Raw genomic sequence first — 16024 nt, 5'->3', positions numbered from 1 at the left:
GTATTTTACCTTTTGGAGGGGATTGTAACTTACTCCTGGGCTTAATACCTGCATGTGAAGCATTAACAACTCCCCATCCAAAATCCTTTGCTTTCTTCTTCCTCATTCTTATTAATCTCTGTTTTTATTAAGTCTATCACATCTCTATTACTCCTGCCTGGTGACCTTGCTAGCTCCAATGAAGGGCAAAATGATAAAGCTTTGTGACCAAGTCCACGAATACAGAAATATTTCACCCGAACCTATAGCTATTATCGTTCTTAACTAGAACAGGGCTATTTAAAAAAATAAAAAATATAAGCACATACGTGGTGACCTTGCAGGGCTTGAGTGCTCTCTGAGAGCCAGGAGAAGTATATGAATCTGCAGTGCCATCTATTACAGAAATCAAATCATTCTTCACCCGGTTTCCTTAACAAAACCCATGCCGATAATGGTGCTGCTACACCAGGGAGTGCCTCGGTGTGGGAAGACTCCTTGTTTCAATGACACGGGGAGGCTCACTGACTTGGTGGGACTCCAAGAGGTGGCCACAGTAAGCAAAGGAGGCATCCAGCACCACGCTGCTGAGCTGTGCTTCTGCCTGTCCACCGCAGGTAATGCTGCAGCAGGATGCCAGATAGCCATTGTGGAGTCCTTCTTCCAGCCTACAAAGAAACCCAGGCTGACATGTGCGTGTCCGGGCAAATCCTAGTGAAAGCCCCATTTGAATTTTTTTGTGGAACCACCACTGTAAGCACATAACTAGGGAGCACCGATGTATAATACTTTACTGTCAATGCTGTCAATGGCACCGAGCTTTGGGCAGGACACACAGAAAACCACCTGGCTCCACCAGTCAGGGCACCTCCTGCCCATCAGGACCCTGTCTGCACCAAAACCAGCTCGCAGAGAGCTTGCACATCCCGCAGGCTGGCCTCAGCTGTCACCATTTGCTGCTTCTCCTTGGAAAAACACCTCCTTTCCTTGCCTCAGTTTCCCCTGTTAGTGCTGTGGTTAGCTTCAGAGCTATTTGCAAGTGCTTGGGATGGGTGGAGAGAGCTGGGTGAGGTCTTCTGGAGGCAGAGTGGGTTTCAGTGGGGTTCGGTCCAGACCATAAGAGAGCGTACACAGTTTTGATTAAGTTAAGAACTGCAGAATCAAACTCATTATTAATATAGCTTTATGCCACTGCATGTTGTAAGGTCCTTTCTAAACCTGTCACTGCAATTTATCATGCCAGCAATGTAATAAAATACGGCTATAAAATTTTGGATTAAATGTTCAAGGTCAGTGGTTGACTTTCAACTTCCCAATCTTTTCCGTGCTGCTTTAGCTGATGCTCTATTAAGCAGTTACAAGCTCTGGGAGAAAGTTTCTTTGGAGAAAAGACTCAGTTACTGGGCATCTCCAGAATTAAAACTTCAGACATTTCATCCAGTTTCAAAACAATAAATAATAAATAACAAGATATATAATACCTTGTTATATATAAATGATATATAAATAAATATAAATGAAATATAAATAAATATATAAATGGTATATAAATAAATAACACTGGCTGGCTTTGGGATAAGGTTTTTACTTCAGAAACACTCTCGGTTTTGTTGTATTTGCTAAAGGTGGCTCTCTGTCTCTTTGTAAAATAGGCAGAAGGCAATTCCCTAATTTAAATAGAAATTTGGATACGTAAGAACATCAACGTGGAGATCTGGAAGGCATCACAGCAGCATATGGCGAGACCAAGGCAAAGACTCCACGGCACTCCATGCAGAACAAGAACAGGGTACAGTCCTCATGCATGTTTTTGGTTTTGTTTTTGTGTATTAAGGGACAAAACAAGTAGCACAGATTTACATCTACAAAATCTATACAAACACAGACACAAGACTCAGCTGCACAGCAATAGCATAAATAAATAAATAAATAAGGTTCTTCAAAATGAGAATAAAATGTCAGATGTCTCCCATGCTAGCCCCAGCTACCCAAGCTTACCAGCTGAAATGACTGTTTTGGCCACAAAGAGTTATCATTAAAAAATAAAAAATAAAATTGAAAATGCAAATATTGTCCCAGGTATTAAATTATTCCCTCTGTTCTGGCCCGTGTGCCGGAAAGCAGCCTCAGTGCTCTACCAGCTGGCCATAACAAAAGGCATTTCTCCTGCCTGCTCTCCTCACCGCCTTAGAGGAGCCCGTAGCAGCTATGAGAACATCGCTGCTGTTACATTAGTAGTGTCGGTGTTTCTTATTTTTAACATGTCTGGATGCTTCCCCCGGTGCTGGATAGGGTGACTAAATCTCCACCAAATTAGTGTTGCTTATCTTTCCTTTCCTGGGGGCTCCTCTGCCCGCTGCTTTCCCATGGCAGTGGTTATCTCCAGGGACCCATTGGTGGCCTGGGCTGAAATGTGTCACCCCAAAGATGGGAAGGGGCAGCTCTGCGTGGCCCAGTAAGCCTTCCCTCTGCACCAGGCACTGGCTCTGCTCTGCCACCCCTCCACATGGGGCGAGCCTTCACCCCGTGCAAGAAAAGAGCGGAGACATTGCAAAACGGAAATCCTTCTTTATCAGACCGACCGAGTTTCGCCCTGGGGGATTTGGGCAGAGAACAGCAATGTTCCCTCATGCTCCTCGCCCAGAGGTTTGCTCTCCACAGACAGAAACGTGCTGCAGCTCAACACGAGCACTGGGGAGAGGCACAAGTGCCATGCCATAAAGTCCAGGCTGTCTGCTTTACTGCACACTAATCTGTTTTACTGCCTGTGTTAGAGGGCCAGGATTGCTTTCTGCAACCTCGTTCGGATTAAGAAACTGGGGGATAAGACACATTAAAACTTCTGCAATATATATTGCCAGAGCTGCGGCTGGTGTAAAACACGTTCCGTGGGGAACGGAACCAAAAGTGAAGGGCAGAAATGGTCTCGGCTCCTGATTTTCGGTCTCAGGCTGAAAAATTTGTGTTGTTCTGGTGCTAGAAGCCACAGCCTCAGGTGGTCACTGTGAATCTGTGTCCATGCTGTCCCAGTCAGCCGAGCTGCTCCACTGCGGATCTGGGTGAGTTCACACGAGCGTTTTCCGAAAACGAGCTCCATTTGCACTGTTTATGAAATGCAAGCACACGCTCTGTTTACAGTAAGCAGCACCACCTAAAAACAAGTCCCCACACCAAAAAGCATGCCAAGGAAGTGAGGGACTGCTTCCTGAGGATGTTTGCAAACAAAAGCTGTTATCAGGCAGGGCATCAGACCCTCCAAAGGCACGCTGCCAAGGCGCCGGCGGCATGGGGCAGAGGAGCCGAGCGAGCTGGCGGTGCCAGCAGAGCTGGCAGACTGCTCTGGCACACGGTGGTCTGCAGAGAGGATATTATTTGGGGATGCTCCATCAGGGTCTCCCCCCGCCCCGCAGCAGAGCAGGGCTTCCCACAGCATCACTCCGGGTGATGGTATCCACACCGATGGGTGGCTGCTGCAAGCTGGTTGAAATCCCGAGATCATCACCAAGGTGCCTTCAGCCCCAGGTAACACCTACCCGAGACTTTGTGCAATTTCAGTACCAGCCACAAAATTTACAGCAGCCTCCCCACATTCACATACTTTTTGTACCAGAAATTACTCATCTCTCTTTGACTTCTAAACCATGCAGCTTCCTAGACCCTCCCCTGTAGGCAGCTGAACACACCACAGGCATGGGCTGGCTGCTGCTCCTTTTTCCCCTCCCTGACTGCCTCAGAAGCGTTCCACATCACAGGAAACCCAAACTGAAACCAGCTAATCAGGCTGAAATGTACCCCAGCCCTGTAAAGCAGAGCTTAAGTAATACATAAATGAGAAGCACTCTTTTTGCCTGCCTCCCACAGCAGTGTTTCTCTCTGGCCCCCGTTCCCCAGTAATTCACTTGCCATCAGCTCCTGCTCAGCCCATACAGAGCCTGACTGCTTGCTTTTTACTGCTGGCTGCTTATTTATATTGTGAGGGCTGAAGCAAAAATGTTTTTCTCTGCCTCAGCACAACCCAGGGCTTGGGCTCAGCATCCTGTCGAGGTGGCCTGGGACAGCGGCACCGACTCAAGCAGAGGATTTGCCTTCCTGAACTGCTGCTGCATTTGTAGGTTCTTGGTTGGGAACTCAAACCAGATACTGTCACAGGGACCAAGTCTTCACACTGTGATCCACCATCACAGTAGGGTCTGATCCAAGAATCGCTTCCACTTCGCAAAACCTTTACAGTACAAAGCATCGTTACTTTCATTACCGACTCTCTCTAAAAAAAACTACGGTGCATTACTGAGGAAATCAAAATTCCCTTTTTAGAAACAAAGAATATTTTCAGAATTTATTTAAGAGCCAGGACAAATATTGATGAAGTTTCCTGCAATTACAGAGCACGGTTCCTGTCTACCTGCACTTGCAGATTTAATCAAAGGCAGACCGAGCTTTTCATTGAGTCATTAGTGTGCTATCAAAATGATTTTAAAAAAGAACAAAGTTATATGCACTGCTTTACAAGTGATAAGAATGATTGACCCTGGTGATTTCATCGCTGTAATTACAACCTGCCACAACAAACCAGCAGCTGCTTCAGCTACTGTTCTACTCTGTGCTCACCCTCGGCTGTGCCCCAGACCCAGCTGTTTGACACCAGCCTGCTCTCTGGGCTGTTTTAGTGATGCCCACAGAAAGCTTCGGAGGTTATCTGACTTCTGGACAGCAAACACCCCCCCAGCCATGCTTTGCTCATGGTGCTGGAGGCAGGAGAGCGGCCAGGAGGCTGCTGAGATGGTGCCCAGGAGGCAGAAGCCCCCGAGGCAGCCCAGGGCTGGGGACGGGGCACAGCACTGGGGCATGCCATGAATTTCAGCCTCTGCTGCTGAGGATGCGGCACGCCTTTATAGAGGCTTGCGCATGGCTCCGTGCCCATAGCATTGAAGTGGATCCCATTTTGAAAAGCGACAAAGGTGCTGCAAACCCAGCTGGAAATGTCGGGGATGTCAGCACCGAGCTGGTCACAGACAACATTTCTGAAGGTATTTGGAGTCCCCCACATGCCCAAAAGGCACAGAAAATGAAACTTTTGATAAGAACCAGGCTGGTTTGAAAATCCCAGCTGGCACCAGTTTAATCCCAAAAAACACCCCTTAGTTCATCTGCACTCTGCATATGGACACATTTCCCTGAACGAAGTTGGAAATAGGATCAGAAGATAAACCTGCTGATAAAGCAGCTCAGAAGGACACCATCGCCTTCCCTGTACGCTGCCCCGGAGAGGAGAATTCTGACTAATTTCTGCTGTGCAGCAAACCCACCCCGGCAGCCGGGGCAGGCTTACTCACCTGCGCCGTACGTGGTGGCCAGCATGATGGAGGAGACCCACGCGATCTCGCTATAGGACGTGTCAAAGAAACCCTGGATCTCTTTGAAGAAGATGGCTATGCCTTTGGGGAAGGCGTAGGCAAAGCCGATAGAAATGAAAGCACCAAAGACCACGACCCAGCCCCAGCCACCGTCCGGGGGGCCGGGGGCTGGCCCTGCATTAGCAGGGGACGGCATGGCTGGGGGACGTGAGCGGGCACCCAGCGCTCCTCAGGAAGCCCTGCAAAATAAAAGCGCAAACGGGCAGCGTCAGTGCCGGCAGCGCTGCCCCAGGCTGCGACCACAGCATTGCCCCCACGCAGCTTCGGGCTGTTGATTAATTTTTAGTGTCCCCTCTGCAGCGTCGCCGTTATCGCGAAGAACATCGGTAGTGCCACTGGGGCGGAAAGCGCTGGAAACACCCCGTGGACGTGGCTATGATTAAAAATGCCGGCTCCAACCTGGTGCAGCCCCCACCCCTGGACAACCCCCCAGGACAGCCCCAGCCACGTGTGGGTCCCCGCACCCCCACGCAGCAGCACCCACCTGTGGGATCGCGGCACTGAGCCCCTCGGGGAGGGCGATTCTGCACCGCCCCACGCGGGACAGCCCCACATGGGACCCGCCCCGCACAGCCAGCAGACCGAGCCCCCTCTGGGTTTACCTGCTTTTCCCTTTTTCTTTTTTTTTTCTCACCACCCAACAATGCCGAGCACCGGCACCCAACCAGCCCACTGGGGCTAATTAAAATATCCGCAGTCATTTAAACGGAAATTATGATTTTTTTCCTGTTTCTACCAGCCCTCTTCCCTCCCCATTACACAGCTGTGCCCTGCTGTCCCGTACCCATACCACTATGTCGCAGCAGATTTGGGCAGATGTACAGTCACCGTCTACTCTCCCTTATTCACTGTATTTTCCACTTTTTCCACTGAAGTCTTTTTGGGGAAACACTAGTACTGTTTCCTCTTGCTAGAAAGTTGCAGCCTTGCTGCCAGACTTGTGTCTTGCTCCACCTTGTCTCCTCCTGCCTCAAGTAACTGCGGGTCTCGGAGGAATTCACCCACAAGCCTCCTCGGCCCCAGTTCTGTGCAAATTCGGATGGTTATGGCAGGCGAGCACCACACCCTGCCACCTTCGGCTCTGCCTTCAGCCTCGGAGAGGGAGACCTCCGTCCCCCGGTGTGTAACCACGAGGGCTGGGGTACGATTTGGGCTGATTTTGTGTGCCCGCCTTGGCTTCCCCCAAGGACAAGGGGAGATGGAGCTCACTGATCCCATGTGGTGCTCCTTCTCACTTCAGCACCACAAATTGCTAAATCCGAAATAACAAGATTTTAATAGTTATCCCTTTCAGTTCAGGTGTAAACATGCCAATCTGTAATGAAACAAGAAGGGTCTCCCCTCCTCCCTATTTCCATCCTCCCTCCAACGCTCCCCAAACAGCCCCTGGTACCAGAAATCCCATTTTTCTCGAAAGGCAATTAGGCAATAACAGAGAGGGGGAAGGAATCGGTGCCTTGCTCAGTAATTTGCCCGGTGCAGTTAATCTACAGCTTTAAAGATCTCCTTACAACACGTCTGTAAGATGTTTTATTACTACTATTTCTTTCTTCCTATAAAACTGAGTAAACTTAAAAAGAGCAGGAGACCTTGACTCACGGGTGCAGGGCCACAGCACGATGAGCTGGCGAATTTTGTCCTGTGCAGCCCGGAGCCACTTTATGAGCTGCAGGCACCCTTACAGCAAGCTTTTACAATGCAGCCCTGCAAACAGAAATTCTGCCATTGCAGGGCGCGATGGAAGTCTCCCCAGTATGAAAATCCCTGTCTGCAGCTGAACAAGGCGACGGCGAAGGGGCTGGGATGGTTTTCTCCCATTTTCCTACAGAGGGCTTGGGATTCCTGGAGTTTTTCTAATCAAGTTTTAGTGGTTGGTTTCTGTCTTCTGCCAAAAATGAAGAAATGTGAGCACATATAAACAACCACACCCAAGAGCGAAGAAAGGCACATCCTTAGCACTGTGCAGGGGGTGCAGTGCTGGTGGGAACCCCCTGGAGCAGAGGGATGCAGAAGCAGGTACAATGCTGCAAATAGGAGAGTTTCCTTCTGCAGAACTGTTAAATTTGGTGTAATTTAAAGAATTTCCTCTGCAGCAAACACTGGCTTGGCACCCTCTGGGTAAACATTAACACAAACTGGTTGCAAACAAAATGGGAGGAGAAAAGCAGTTGCAGCAGGAGCTATTGGGGGGACAAATGATTTCTAAAGACACCTGAAAACCATCTGCACAGGTGTTGCCGCTCTGACGAGATGCTCACAAGCAGAACACGACCATCTGAGGGCAGAGGGAGGGTTTCTTCCACGAAAAAGCCTGACAGCAGAAATTCTGGGCTCACTAGGTCAAAAAGGACTTGCTAGCAATGTGGGGAGATGTGGGGCAGCTGCCTATGTGCATGCCCCCCCTGCGGGTAGGAGCACAGCCCCCGGGGCCAGGCTCCACTCACCCATCCATGGCAACCAGATGCTTCCTGGAGGGCAGGATTTTTAACTTGTTGGCAAGCAGCAAGAAAATTCATTAAAATTGCACAATACCTTTTCAACAAACTCATTTCCCTATCACAACCCTCCATGTAAATAAGTGACTGTGATTGTATCCCCAGCACTTAGCTCCGGAGCTTCTTCAAGAAGAGGGGCAAAGGGGGAAAGGGGCTGGGGATGGGTCAGAGGCTGAACCTGCTCTTTTTTCCCCTCAAAAGTGTCCATCTTCCACTCTTTGCAAAGCTTTCCATGGCAGTCCCCATAGATACTTTACGTCTGGATTTTTATAAGCAAACATCCTTCATTTATTGAAGCCTACGGCTTGATAAATAAGAATCTTTAAGACGTAAGGACACAAAAATAAAAGGACAAAAATAGAAGTGACTAGTCTTGACAGTCTGAGTGATTTCCTTTCACCAAAAATAAATAATAATAAAAAAGGGAAAAAAAAAAAAAACCCGGCCTCCCCTGAGAATGGAAAGCATTTATTTTTATCCTCAGTGGGCCACTTTGGTATTAGGAAAGAATTTTATCTGAAGCCTTCTACACACAGCAGTTTTATTGCAGCTGAAGGTAGGAGCTACAGCTCTGTAACCCCAACAGTGTTTTTCCTTCACTGAGCCTTTGAAAGTCAATTAAAGGCTTTACAAATTGCTTCCACATTAAGAAAAAGAAAAAATAAAAATAAAAATAAAAATCTGTCCCTAGCTCTGCTGCTTCACAACAGCATTGGGTAAAGTGAGCAGCTAAAGATGTAATGGCACTTCTTTCAAATGTCTGTAGTACTCATTGCCACAGCGTGGCTGTGTTTCTCAAAACATTTTCTCATTTTCTATTTTCTCATAAAATGTGTCAGCAGCAAAGTCCAATCCACGGCTGAGGCTGAAATTACTTCTCAATTTATGAATGAGATTATATGCAGTTTTGTCCACAAAACCTAAGGGCCACGCTCAGTGACCCAGGATGCAATACCGGTACTTTTGCAATCTGTCTTAGGAAAGAGATAGCCCAGCCCTCTGAAAATAGGCACGTGCATTTATTTTCATAATAATCTTTTTCTGAGGGATCAGTCCATACTAATATAGATTACTATTTGGGAAAAGGTTTGAATTCAGCAAAATTCTCTGCTCTGGGCCCCAGCCAAATGCAGTGACAAAATTCAAGCCTGGGGACTGACGAATGCTTCCCTCCCAGGTAAGCAGAGACTGACTGGCCTCTGCTCACCACTGAGCGCAGCTGGGCTGACACAACACATTCCTCAGAGTTCAGCCACCAGACCTCCAGCATTCAGGGATTTACTGCTAATATTGTCATGCTCAAGGTATTAATTAAAGGGAACCTCACTCTGCCCAGCGGTTCCCAGGTAAGGATGCAGCAGCACCGCGGCCAGTCCCCATCCCTTGACAAAGGCTATTTTGAGGACACTTTTGATTCCCAGGCAGCCTCTCTGCGCTGGTGTAAGATCTTTGGCTGGCTGTGGGCACAGTCCCCAGCCCCACACGTCCCTGCACCCAGCAGTGGGGTGACACCATGTGGGGATGAGGGATTTCTGTGCTGCTGGAGGCTGTCGAGGTGGCTGGCTTAGCCTCGCGCCTCTGATTTGCACCCAGTGGTGTTTTACAAGGGGGCCAAGGAAGGTCAAAACGGAAAGTTATGAAACATCAAACTTGTTTTTTTTTTGCTAAGCTGTGGTATTAATAGCACTGCAGAGGCCAGGCGGGCAGAGGAATTCAAACACCAGTGAAACCCTTGAATGGCTCCAGCTCTGCATCGCGCCATCCAGCCGGCCAGGTACGTGAAGCACCGCTGCGGAAAGCACGGGTTTCCCTGAGACCAAAACACAAAGCCAGCAGCGGCGCCACTTCTTCTGCTTTTCCCCTGTTGCAGGGGTTTAATCAGTAGCCCAAACAGGAACAGTTGTGTTGGTAAGAAGATGGCTACAATTAATTTAAATCTAATAATTGGAATGTTTTCACTCGGGAATTAAAGCAAATTATTCCTTTGCTATTGCATCTTCATCTCATTTACATCTTAATCCCAGTAGGGCTTTGCTTTGTTATATTTGGAAAATGACTGCATAGGAAGGGAAAAACAACAGAGCTGAAAGACCCAAAGACACACAGAGAGTTCAGCTATTAACTTGAATGGCAGATGTCTGGCTACACCAAGCCCTGACTGGCCAAAAATTAGCACAGATACCGTGTTTTTCTCAAACATCACTAAAAGCCAAGCGAGTGGCATTTCAAATTGTGCACACAGACACAGGCAAACAAACAGCTGGGGTGGAAGGTCGTGTTGGAGGTACAATTACACTTTACCCGGAGCAGCACGTCACTCTCATTTGTACCGAAAGCAGGAGATTCACCGAAGGACACGGTGTGGGATCCTCTGTGCTCCCACCCGCAGCTCTCCAGTCCTGGGCTCAAGCTTTGTCTTCCTCTCTGAAAGGTTTCATCACAGGCTAACGAGTTCATACCTCTTTGCTCAAGTTAAACATGTAGTGAAAAAAGGCCTTTTGGTGTTGGCAAAGTAAAATTAGTACTATATCCCGTCTTACTCCAGTTTGCCTTACCCACTTTGCCTACTTGGTCTTATTTTGAAGTGAAAGCACACAAAGCATCCTGGAGCTTCTGATGGAAATATTCTTGTGAGAGTTTCCTTATTCATTTCAATGAAAAAGAACCAGGTGGAGAAGACCTGCAGCAGTTCAGACTGTCAAAACCCCAGTGCACTGTGGCTGCAGGGTTCAAAGATTTCCAGCCCCTCCACAAGCAGCTTCTCCAAGGCATGGCCCTAAGTATCTGTGGCACAGCAGGGGCCAGAAGACCACCGCTGCTTCCAGCCCACCTCCAAGGCTGTCTTGTCACAAATAAACACTCGGGTCTTTAGCAATAGGACAGAAGGGCAAGTAACACTTCAACAAGGTGGAGAGCTTTAGATCCCATTAAACTCTCCTGATGTTTGGGAGATGAGAGATTTTACAGGGGCACCAAGAAAAGCAATTCCCTCTTGGAAACAGCAGAAAGCTGGCACTGTGTGGTGCTGTCTGAATCTGAATTGAGGGCCAGGACCTCCTCAGCCAGAGCACAGGGGGACATCACACCGGTCTGCAGGTAGTCTCTGGGACACCATTGTTTGAAGGTCATAGTACTCTGAGCCATTACATAACAAAGGTATTTTCCCCCCAGAGTTAACCCTCCCTCACCCAAGTATTCAAGGCCTTAGAGTCAGTTAAACCTGCAGAAAAACTGTCCCAAAGAGGCAGCTGGAACTTTTTGTTTTGTTTTGTTTTGTTCCAGCAAAGAAAATTGTCGTGATGAGTGACTGCAACTGCTTGAGGGTTCCTGCTCTTCCATTGATCCCCCCAGAAGCCTCCCTCTGGGACTTCAGCGCCCTGAGAGCAGCAACCCCTTGGCTACACAGAAGTAGGGCACTTTTGACTTGCTTCAAGGACAAGGACGCAGCCAGCAGAAGCCAGGCTCGCTGTGACCACACAGCTCTCATCACCTCTGAGGCTGATAAACTCTGAGAGGGAGCAGGGGGAAGCAGGACTGCAGGGTAACTCCTGCGGCCACGCTGCACATAACCAGCTCCTCTGCACGGGACGGAGAACACCCAGCCTGCTCCTGCTACAATTCAGTCGAATACTTTGGTATGGAAACATGAAACAGAATCAAGGGAAAGGATTATTCATGCACCAGGTAGTGTGGGCAGCTGTGTACAATGTCTCTGTAACGCGGATCAGTCCTCTGTGCCCTTAGCACAGGGTGATGCAACACGCAGTATTTCTGTAGGTAAACTCAGCCGCACTCCTGAGCCTGCATTTCCCCTGTTTCTTTGCCCTTCTGGCTGACCGTTGTCCAGCAGATCAAGCACGATGCTTTAGTATTAACTTTCAAGGTCTTACACAGATTGTTCTCTAGGAGCTTGTTGAACTTTTGACACTGTACGTCCATTCTGCCCTATGAGATCAAAGAGAGGAGATTTTTGGTCCAAGCACAGTGTTTGCTCAAGCTTGCTGTAATCCCGGCTTTGCAGACCGACCTTCCCAAGAGCCCCCCAGTTGCCACAGGCACGACCCCTCGTGAGGCAGGCTTCAGAGATGCACTCATTACTTGGGTCATGTTTATAGGACACTCCATCACTTAACAGTCCCAGAGACCTTTGGGAAACCAAGTGTTTACAGACACACAATTCATTTCTAAAATTTCATTCACTTCTCAGCCTCCTTTCCTAAATATCATGCTTGGGGCTGAAATTTTCCAGGCTTCTAGCATTATGGATTAGCAGATCAAAATTTGCAGCTGAAAGGTGAAATCCTGGCTCCACTAAAGGTGATGGCAAAGTGCCTGTGGACTTCAGTGCAGCCAAAATTTCACCCAGAAGCAATATCCAACATTTTTGAAGCTTTTGTTTTGTTTTGTTTAATTTCTCTAGTGCTAAGAAACTTACACTCCCCTACAGTAGTACTTTGTATATAGTTGGCTGTGGCATTTCTGAACATTGTAAAACTAAAGTTGGGGTTTGAAGGCATAATTCCCCCTGAAGGCATCCCCTGGGTACCCTCAACCTCCCTGGCAAGTCTTGCTGGTGCTTTCCTCCTCCCTCAAACAAGGCACGCAGCTTTGCCGGTTGCTGCAGGATCACTCTATATTTATGCTGGTGTGTGAAAGGAAGATCAAATTGAGTATTCAATTACTTATTCATTCAAAGATATTTATTTTCTGAGATGAAACTACTAAATCTGTTATTATTACCATTCCCTCCTCTATGATAATTAAGCATGATGCTGCTGTCAGATCTATGGAGATGTCAGCACCACTTACAGGAAACAACTTCTGAAAGATGAGAACATGATGAGAAAATGCTTAGAATTATTAATCATTTGCAAGAACAGAGTAGATAATTGATCTTCCTTAATTCTAGAAAAGTCTATAATCTTTATACAGACATTCGTCATGAGACTTTCTTTTTTTTTTTCCCAAAGATACATTATTTTGGTAGTTCATTTTTAAAACCCAGATGCTACAGTGATTTTAAAACTGAGAGAAGCTCAGAGCAACAGCTACTGCACCACGGGACAGAGCCCCAGCAAGAAAAGGTGCCCTTATGGCAGTTAGCATGGGTACAGTGCCTGCGAAAAGGCCAGGAGAGGTAGTGTAGGAAACCAGTCCTACCAGTAGTGAGTTCTTAACCTAAAGGCTGTGTGATGGTAAAGGTAATGCTGAAAAGGAGAAGTCATCTTGATTCTGCCAGCCAGGACAGCATCTTGTATTTCCTCGCTAATGCTGACATCCCCCTGTTCTTACATCTGACACCTGGAAACATCAGGCACTTGCACATGTGGCTGCAGCTTATAGTGATAGCTCTGCAGCAACAGGGTGTCAAAAGTGTCAGTATTTGAAGACCAATGACGAAAACCTCAAGTTTTACGCTGTAGTGGCTGCTTCCCCCATCAAGATCACTCACACCAGTCTCCATGCTCAATTCTCCCCTCCATCTTCATCAGGTTGTTGAAGATAGCTCAGAGAATGTGGGAAGGTGGGGGGAGAGGGGGAGGCGGGGGGTAAGCCAGAAATGTCAGTTGGTCTGAGACATCCCTAAAGGTGCTCAGTTTCAGACATCTAGATCTCAGAGGGCACCGAGCAGCCATCCCAAGGAAATCAGGCCTGTAGCAGCCACGCACAGCCTGAATCCCCAACATGAACCTTTCCAGCCTTTTGCTCAGCCTTTCATTTTGCTCTCCTGACATGAAACCACAACAGCCACAGTGGTTACAGAATATACACTCATTGTTTCAAAGGGAAATACGTGCTCGTTAGACCTGCTGATTTAATAGCCCTAGAAGTGAACTTCCATCCTTCTGAGACTGTAGGCCCAAGGCCCCAGTGAAGCCTTCTCACTGCCTCTGAGGCCATTTCACACAGCAGCTTTTTTATCACCATGAAGAGCTCTTTCCTGAGGTACTGAGGTGCTGGGTGTGAGCTGGTGTGGCTCTTGGTGTTAATCCTTTTACATTTCACCCTTGCAACACAAGCTAAGAACCAAGGCTCTGCTAATGGCCAAGCAGTAACTCCTGACAGCTGCACCTCACAAAGCGCCAGCAACCTAAAACCAAGACAGTAATCTACTAATCATTAATTGCAAGATACACACCAGCTGCTTAGATCAAAGTGGCAGGATAATACCTGGCATCAGTATCTGAGGCAAGCATCCCTCTGAGCGCATCCACTCAGTGATTTCATTACAAGGACAAGCAATACCTTCCTGGGAGCTCTGCACAACAGCGATGTTTGCAGCCAAGGGACAAGCACTCAGTGAACATTTTAACCTGAAGTGACCAGGGGACACATTTGTCCTTTCAGAGAGATTCTCCTTACAGAAATCTAAAACTTCATCCCTTAAAAATTTACAGCAAAAATTTGGCAACAGAATTAGGTAATATTTAAAGACACGTTTACATACTAACTCAACATCTACATGCATGTATGCTGTGCCTGTTCACCAGCTGAGTTTTAGGTTTCAAGCTTCCAATATCATCCCTACAATCATGAGTGCCAGAAACATATTTTTTATTTCAAAAAGAAAGCCAAGAAGAGGAGCAGGACAAAAGCTGTAATACTGAATATGCTGAAATAACTGTCCAGGTTTAAAATAATTCCCCTGTGGCCAAGCTCCAAGCCAAACACAGCAAGATTCCTGATGAAATAACAAGAACTGATGACATCGTATATGTTATCAATAAAATATCCAGCAGTGCTGGTTTTCTGTGTTTTGCCAATGCACAACATAAGAAAACAGAAAGCCAATTTTGGGGTTTTGGGATCTTTCCAAGAACTTTCTCAAAGAAATATGTTCACCCCCTCCCCCCCCTTTTGGTGTAGAGCTCTGACCTCCTCTGATACAAAGAAAGATGAGGTCTTGCTTCACTTACCTCCTCCGTAGGTGGTAGCACACATGATGGAAGTTATCCAGGCAATCTGGCTGTAGGAGATGCTGTAAACAGCCTGAAGCTCTTTAAAGTAGATTGTGAAAGCTTTAGGAAAGGTGTATGCAAACCCAACCGAGATGGAGGCCCCAAACACCACTGCCCAGCCCCATCCACCATCGGGGGGGATGTAGCCCAGGTCCGAAGGGACTGGAGGAGACATCGTCAATCCAGACCTCAGAGCACAAACCACTTCCCAGTGTCCTGCAGAGCAAAATACGTGTGTGTTTTACAGAACGTGCATATCGTACATCCAGGCATCATTTTATTTAATAGTACAATTATTTAGAAGTAGAGAGAAACACTCACTCTTGAAGCCTTTATATCTTGCTGGCTATTACAAGTTTTACTGTGCAAATCAAACACAAGAAAAATCACCCTTCCCTCTTCAATAACCCTGCCCAGCTCTTCCACCTGTATTTTAAATACATGTCCTTAAAAGACTCCCACAGCTTCTGTGCTGAGGGACAGGCCCATTTCGAAGCGAAGCGAATGCCTGCCCCCCGCCTGGACAGCAGCTTGGTGTCTCACCTCAGGGCTGGCTCCTGGAGGTTGGTCCTCACTCCGTCGCTCAACCTGTCCCTTGGAGAGAGGGAGATGCCACACTCATGCCGTTTTCAGGGTAAACACTCCATTGCTTGTTTTTCAGATGTGGGTGGAAAACTTCGATTTCAGCTTACCCCTGCTTAAAAGAATAAATCCCATAATGTGAGCAGCAGGCAATTGGCCCCACAGTGCAGCCAGCTCCCCTGTCCTGTACCGGGATGGGGCTCTCTCGGCCGCTTGCTTTCCCCAAGCCAACAAGCAAACTGCGAGCGACTGCTTGCAAAGCGGTTGAAGTTCCTTCCTACGTAGGGGCAGCAATTCCACTCGTGCCTAGCTCCTGCCAGGTTAGCAGATTACGCTCAGGAGCAACACGGATCAAAGACGGCTTTCACTCATTTGCATTCTTCCCATATTCCCTAGCCGCTAAAAACAATAATTTTAAAAAAAAAAGTGTTTTGTTTTTTGTTTTTTAAAAAAAAAACTATATGCATCTCAGGAGTTAATCCACAAATCTCTTGTCAAGGCCCAAGACATCAAACCAGAGGGGAGAGGAGCAGCTCCCATAGCAAAGGGTGCCGGGGGGCGCAGCTGCGTCTTTGTGGACAAAAAGGTGGATTTT

At 47.5% G+C, this 16024-nt stretch overlaps 1 protein-coding gene across 1 annotated transcript in view; it reads right to left on the bottom strand.

The window, feature by feature from the left end:
• The window catches only part of LOC121075643 (monocarboxylate transporter 2-like), a 33256-nt gene extending 18234 nt beyond the window's left edge, over positions 1-15022 (bottom strand). The window contains exons 1-2 of the mRNA XM_040569134.1: positions 14806-15022; positions 5313-5414 (exon numbers count right to left, since the gene is read on the bottom strand). Of these exons, the coding sequence (XP_040425068.1) occupies positions 5313-5414; positions 14806-15022 (319 nt within the window). The remainder of the gene's footprint in view (positions 1-5312; positions 5415-14805) is intronic.
• Positions 15023-16024: the final 1002 nt, after the last annotated feature.

The sequence above is a fragment of the Cygnus olor genome, chromosome 10 (assembly GCF_009769625.2).
Source record: "Cygnus olor isolate bCygOlo1 chromosome 10, bCygOlo1.pri.v2, whole genome shotgun sequence".
In the NCBI taxonomy this organism is placed as follows: domain Eukaryota; kingdom Metazoa; phylum Chordata; class Aves; order Anseriformes; family Anatidae; genus Cygnus; species Cygnus olor.
This window is presented reverse-complemented; position numbering and strand designations above follow the sequence as displayed.